This window comes from Apostichopus japonicus, chromosome 4 (assembly GCF_037975245.1).
Source record: "Apostichopus japonicus isolate 1M-3 chromosome 4, ASM3797524v1, whole genome shotgun sequence".
Classification (NCBI taxonomy): Eukaryota; Metazoa; Echinodermata; class Holothuroidea; order Aspidochirotida; family Stichopodidae; genus Apostichopus; species Apostichopus japonicus.
The window spans coordinates 8,119,921-8,127,256 of record NC_092564.1 but is presented as its reverse complement, the minus strand read 5'-3'; the positions used below and the strand labels follow the sequence as shown (position 1 = coordinate 8,127,256).

General features: G+C 40.2%; 1 protein-coding gene across 1 annotated transcript; it reads right to left on the bottom strand.

Annotated features, from left to right (window-relative positions):
* Positions 1-2,308: 2,308 nt before the first annotated feature.
* On the bottom strand, positions 2,309-5,516 carry LOC139966004 (uncharacterized). Its single transcript, XM_071968644.1, has 4 exons — positions 5,240-5,516; positions 4,211-4,351; positions 3,011-3,402; positions 2,309-2,532 (listed from the first exon to the last, which is right to left on the bottom strand). The coding sequence occupies exons 1-4, from the start codon at positions 5,460-5,462 to the stop codon at positions 2,419-2,421; spliced, it is 870 nt and encodes a 289-aa protein (XP_071824745.1). The 5' UTR covers positions 5,463-5,516; the 3' UTR covers positions 2,309-2,418.
* Between the last annotated feature and the right edge of the window lie 1,820 nt (positions 5,517-7,336).

The window sequence follows — 7,336 nt, the reverse complement described above, 5'->3', positions numbered from 1 at the left end:
GAAACGTAAGATACAAAAGCCTAATTGCGCTTTATAACTAATTATGATGATTGGGCATCCAGGCTGACCCCCACCCCCAACACACACACTCAAGACATCGACGATTGGTATTTCTCTTTCAGCACTTATGATGATGTGGAAAGCATTGCATTCCTGCGCAAGAGACAATACGTATATATAGCTCAGTGTTTTAGCCTATTGAAGGGATCTCTTAGTAATCCCACTTTATAAGCCTAATAAGCCAATATAATATTCCGGAACTTCCAATATTTGAACATGACGTATTATTGGCAATAGAGTGTATACCTGTTTCTCTTCAACATAACCTACATCATATATTAGTTCTGTACTAACTCTCAAATACGCATCGAATATGTCAACCCTTTATGTTAGCATATAGGCCTATTACATACAAAACAAATTTAAAATATCCGAGTTTTGTCATATTTCACAAAGAGACACCTACCTGTCTTTAACAAGCGAGACTCTTTATATTTTATAGCCGAACAGATTATCCACCATAATCATAGTAGTACACTTCACTGTGAGAGATTGCCTCTTTAATAAATAGAGAGATTGCCTCTGTTGCTAAACATTACAAATTCAAACCCAGCGCCTCGCTCATTTCCAGGACTTCCTAATTACGAAAAATTTTGGTCTTCCCGCAGAAAACGCGATGAACGTTTATCACGAGTTGCTGCATACAGTCATGTTCGGCCCTTCTAACATATATTGTAATAAGTAGCGAGCTGTAAGCGCTGGTTGGGAGATGTTTATACTTCGACCAACACATGAGATATCTGGTTGGCTATATATAGCTCTTCTTAAAAAAAGTAACACGAGTTATTTGTTCATTCCCGCGTTATAATTCTTAGAGTTGACCCAAATTTTGCCGTCAAAGCTGTGCGCTATAATATTGGCCCGACTCGGTTACATCAATCAATATTTTTTCATCCAGAGACAAAACAAGTAAGATGAAGGAAATTAGGAAGATAACAATAGGTGTGTAATAAAGCGGAAAACTCAATTCCTTTTCCCAATGTCACTTCAATTAAGTACACTCAAGCCAGCATGTTGGAACTATTTAAATCGAAATCACTCTCTGTAATTACAAACCGAATCACAATAATTATGGAAGAATCCCCAAAACATCCCACTTTTTCTAGTGGCAATTAGTGCGTGTTTACATCAATTTTGGCCTTAACCAGGTATCAGCAATAAAGTCGTTCGTAATCTTACAATTTGCCTGACGACAAGGCGGGGGGGGGGGGGGTTATGAGATTAGAGTGATTGAAAACTGGTGGCCTAAGTTATAACTATGGCGACAGATTTCGTATCCGTGGCTCTGCAGAGAATATTTTCAAAACATCAACCATATATGTGGATATAGCTGTATCATATATAACGGGGGATCATTGAAATAATACCAAGCATAAATACCACCAGTGGCAATAACACATAGAACAATTTATACTGTGGCTACAATAAAGGCAAATGTATGTTATATGCACAAAGGCGATCACCCTATTTAGCTATTACAGCGAAATGTGCGTTAATCACATTCAAGGGAGAAGAAACAAGTACTACTACTTAATATTGCAACATTAGTTTAATTTCCACCAGTTTGAATTGTCATTACCTCACATTCGTTTGTGGACAGCAGAATGTACCATTTCTCATTTACATATCGCCTCTTTCAGCAAAGACTAGTCTGATATCTCTAGACTCAACTAATGCAGCCAACGTAGGAATAGTGAACATTTATCAAGGATCCCACAGAACATTGAGTATGCCGTAAAAAGAAAACAGTATAACACAATACTTTAATAAAGCTTCAATTTTACTGTTAAGGAACAAAATGATTGTACCTTTATACTGAAGAGGCAGAATATTATTTACGAGGGGAGAGGAAGGGAAGAAACCATGTAGGTAATTTTGCCGCGTTGTGTACTCATTTATTACAGTAATTAAAACTTGCATTTTACAGCCGAAACTGAAGTATCAGAAGAACAGCATAACGTTACAACCATCCAGGGGTGGGAGGGGGGGTGGTAAGGCCTTGGGGTCGTTTAACTCAGCTGCAATATAGGGGCTTTTGGGGTCGCCACCGGAAAAAAACATGAACTAGCGGATTCGAGGCAGACAGGATATATATGAGGTCTACCCACAAAGTTGTGCTAATATAATATTTTAAGGTTACTTCTTTTACGTGGGGTTACAAATAATTGGGGAAAAGGGGAGGGGGATACCCGATCTCAGACAGACGAAAAGGCAAATAAAGAGAAACAGCTGATTTAAATTTAATACTTTTAACTTTTTGTATTTACAAAACTGGCAAGACAATGAAAAACAGCTGAATAATTTCGTTCAATTTAATGCAAAATATCTCGAGTATAATATTCTGGTCCGGAGGAATATTCACGTGGTGCGACAGGCGACACCTGACCTCTTCAGCAGCTTGGGTGGAGCGATGTCATCGGAAAACAACCTCTTCTTCATACCAGTGAGCAGTGTCTCCTTGGCAAACCATTCCTGACGAAAAAGAAAAAGACGAATTAATAAAGCAAGTGAAAGAATAAGAACAAAAGAAGGAAGAAACGGTCTCGTTAACGCAAACGTTTTATAGATTATATTCTGAAAGGCAACTGGTGTTAACGACTAGCTTCACCCGAATTACCCACACTAGTTCTCGCAAATATCCATGGGAAATGTTTTTCTTTGGGAAAAGATATACGCATTTGCTTGCTAGCTTCACATGCATGAATCAAAACGATTTGCCAAACATGTATAAAGAAAATTGGACCACGCCCTTAGAGAATCTGGCGTACCCCTTGAATGTGGGCTTGTCTTTTATGAGCCATTGCTGTTCCTTAAATCAAGTTAAGTGTACACTTAAATTTCTCCGGCCCCCCTTTTTTTCCGTTAAGGCTTTCAACAAGAATGCTATGGGCCAATTTTATCAACAAATGACATGATAGAACGATTATAACCATAGATTTAACTAACTTACCATTATTGAATATCCATTCAGACCAGATACGGCCGAAATTTCTGCGATGTCTGAATAAGTCGGTTGTCTCGCTCGCGTGAAAGCCCCCTTCAAGATCACTCGTTGAGCCTTGGAAACCCTCGCTGTGTAACGTCTTCGTTTATGGCCAGGGACCCTCTTTGCTGTAGATTGTTTGCAGTCCCTGTAAGCAGGCCGAACAGCTGGACTCGGACTTCTAGGATCAGAGGGGGTAATCACTTGGAGATCATTTGGAGGGGTGGATGCAGTAACCGTCAGTCTTCCAGAAGAGGGGATTGATGAGACAGCCGTGACGTCACAATCTGACAGCGATGATAGCCGACCACTCGAAACAGGTGTAGGTAGAATTTGTGAGTTCTGAACTGGTGTTATCTCTGAAAGAAACAAGAAGCAGTCGTGTTGGTTATAGGATTGCATGGACCCCGAACATATGAGGAGAAATGCTTAACTTGACTCCAAACAGTGCATAAGCGTACCCTATACGTTTCAACTAAACATATAAAAAATTGCAAGCTGTATACTACGTTAAGAGTGACCAGACTTCCGCGATTTTCGGAGACTGTCCCCGTATATGTCCCAACTTTAACAAGAAGAAACTTTAAAATACGACATTTCATTCACAACAGATTTCGAAATGTTAAATCTACCTTTCTGCCCGTTATACTTTAATTTCACCTCATTAATATGCATGATACTGCATAGGTTATTTATATTTTATTTATCCATAGTATACGAGAATATTTGATTCAGTGATTGACACTTTATGCAACGATATGTTTGTCTGTTGTCTGTTTGCCAGAAGGAGGGGGGAGGTCTGCCTCCTCCCCTAAACTATACAAGGTTTCTTCCAAATGGATTACATCTTATCAAACACGTACGTCAAGTTTTACTGGCATGATCTAAAGTTATATCAAGTTCCAAATCGTAAAAGAGGGTAAAACGGTATGGTGTGATGAATAGTCATATCAATATAACCGTAGATAAACATTTATTCTCTGGCTAATAAGTTGGCTGACCACCTCACAAAGGCTGGCTACTCGGCACCTGTACCAGAATAGCCGCCTGCGATAGGGATATATGACTCTACTCAATCGATTTATAAACATTAACGTACAATTTGCAACTAATTGACAAATGAACACCCTACTCAACTGGCAGATGTAAGAAGGAAAGCTTATTTACCAATTCCCAAATCTTTTAGGATGAGCTCCATAAGTTCGGTTGGGTCCTTGACGGGACTTCCCTTGAGGCAAATCTCTGGTATCCCTTCTGGTAGTTCAGGTGTCTTTTCAAGTGGAGAAAGGGAAGCCTGAGAGACAGATTCTGTAGATGAAAGGAATAGGAAAGTCTTGTTATACAATACTCTCGTATCACCAAGCCGAGTTTTATTATAGCTTAATTATAACATGTACTTCAATACAAAATGTAACGCAAGCGCACACCCAAGCAGGAAGTCACAAGCTATCAGCATCGCGCCAACTTGAATATGCCAAATATGGGCCACGCTCGAACCGAAAAACGTAGCGTGCACCAGGGAGTTGTTCCATAATTACTAAACGGCTCCACTGACCCAACGTTGACAGATAACCATTAATGTCACTTTTGTTTATAGGATTCGTACGAAAAAAGGAAATTTGAAGAACCAGGACCTACACGAATAAGAAACTTTAGCAAAGGCTATCTAAAGTTGGGGCCAACTCGAAAACTCCCCTAATATCCTTGAAATTAAGACGTCAATATTATAGAACGTTCATTAGCAATCTCTCGGTTACATATTATAAAACTAGCCGATGAAAATGATCTTAACGAATATGCTGAACGCCACTGAACTTAGGAACACAATTTTTATGCAACACTTAGATCTTTGTCAAAAATCCTAAGGAAGTATTACACTTTTTACATACAAATAACGCCTATACAAACTTACAAGTTTTACGAAAAATCAAAATATGGCTGTCTATCTCGAAAAATGGGGAGTATCGACGATTTCACTTTCGGAAAATTTAGTTACATGCCATCCCTTCCCAAATAGAGTGGTGAACTTGCGCGTGTTATGTCCATATACCTATTACTACTACCCGCCATCCGGCAACGCTACCCCCTCTGCCCCCACCCCCTTTCTCCCCTGAGAGTGATAACCAAGATGGGGACATAGATATCTTTAGGTTGTCGGGCAGGACTCGTTTGAAAAAAAAAGAGAGAAATATTTACCAACTCCTAAGTCTTGTAGGATGAGTTCCATCATAGCGGCGGGGTTCCTCACGGGACTGTCCTTCGAACAAATTTCCGGTAGGCCCATCGTCTGGTGAATTATCGCAGGAGAATTTACAAATAGATCTTCCGTGGATGTAAGAGGAGGTGTAGGAAGGTTGAATGAATGTCCTGCTCCAACGGTAACCTTCTCTTGAACGGTTGGAGTATGAAGTAATTCCATTTCCGTATAGTGTTAATCAGCGAATACGATATGATCTATTGAAGTTGAATCAAAGATCTCGGAATATCTAATGATAGATGCAGTTGTGTAGGTGTGTATATATACCCGATCGTGCTGAACGGATAAATACAAGCGTGAAATATCCTTCATTATTTCAATAAACTGGGGAGGAGTTCTTTTGTAACTTTGTTGGCAACCCTCCAGTGGTAAGCGGATTAACTTACTGCTGTCTCATGTTGCCGCAAAAGCTGGTCGGTGGATCAAGCGCCATAATCATACCCATAGTGCCCTCCTATTGTTAATTGTGTAAGGTGATAATCCCGTTGATCTGCGACTTGTTGACCGCTTTCAATGGGTCGGTGAACTTTGAACTCTTAATTCTATGTCTCTGTATAAATTGTTTGATAACCTTGAGTATTTAAGGAACTCTTTTCTTCTTTGAGAAGATATATGGATCAATCAATTATTCAAGTTTCATCTTACGTTTTCTTTTGAGCAATAGTACAATGGAGTGGGAAGTGTCCAAATATTGTAGAGGGGCAACAGGAAACCGGTGGGGTTTGGGGGGCCACAGAAATGAAGGTAAATTAAATAACCAGGCAATTTTAGTAGTTTTGTAAGGTTTTAGGGCGATTGGTTGAAGTGTGTACGGTCCTGGGTATATCTTTTCGGGAGTAATCGGCCAGATATATATATTTTTTTTCGGAACAAGACTCACCGAAAACCAACGAGAGCAGTCGCTGTGTTAGAAGCCGCGCAATAACTGCCTGTAGCTTTTCGGCGCGTGTGCAATGGGAATGATTAGTTTATAAAAAAAAAATCATTTTATTGATACATAATTGCTCTTTCACGTTACTAGTAGTAAAGTAATCGAAAAATGCAAAACCAAAACTCATTCAAGGATATTTGGTGATTTTTTCCCCTGATAAGTCACTTTCTATTAAATCCTAACTTTGGCCCAGTGGTAAATTGTTGGAAAATGAAAATGAGCCTGAAACTGTTCATTCGAAACATCCATAAAGTGATGTAAATGACAACGGCGCTTGCAATTTGTGCAGGTGGTGCAGACATTCACCGATTGTAACCACGCGTACAATGCAATGTTCCCTTTAACAATGTGACAGGGGGAGGGGGTGGGGAGCAGTGGCGGAGCGTCCATACAGTCAGGGGGGCGAATGCCCCCCCCCTGACGGACTCAAATGGACTGCTGGTGCCCTTTTCGATTATTGACTTTTTTTATTGCGCTCTCATCTACCTATTGACATTTGTCACATTTTCTTGGTGTATTTTGCTGACAAAATGCTCCAACGGCTATTTATTCTTCGTTTATCTGCAAATTAGCAAGAAGAGGGTCATTTCCGGCGATCTAGGGAGTATCTTTACTCAAAAAAATTATTTACGCTCTGCGCTAACCTGTGGTGGCGCTCCGCTTAGATAGTGTCGAAAGCGCCCCTACAGACCATTCTCGCCCCCTCTGACCAATACCCCTAGCTCCACCACTGGTGGGGAGCCAAAGTAGATTAGTAAATAAACGAGGATCGCGTAAGAGTAAAGAAGATAAGAAAAGCGTTGTACAGTTTGTAATTGCCGCGGGCATCCATTGATACCTTATGTACAATCCCATAACCCAATTATCCATGGTTGGTGAGGAAGAGGGGTGGTACAGTACATGGATTTGTCTGTGTCAACCCAACGATCAAGGGAAATTTTGTACAGTTGTAGCCAGTCACCATGGTGAAGCCGCCCACACTCAGTGTATCTCTTTGCTAAATTTTTAATTGTAAATGTTGGTCTGTCAATATTTTTCCCTCCCTCAAATCACTGTTAGGTACAGGGGCTTAATAATAATAGGGACACAAGGAGGATGGGGGAAG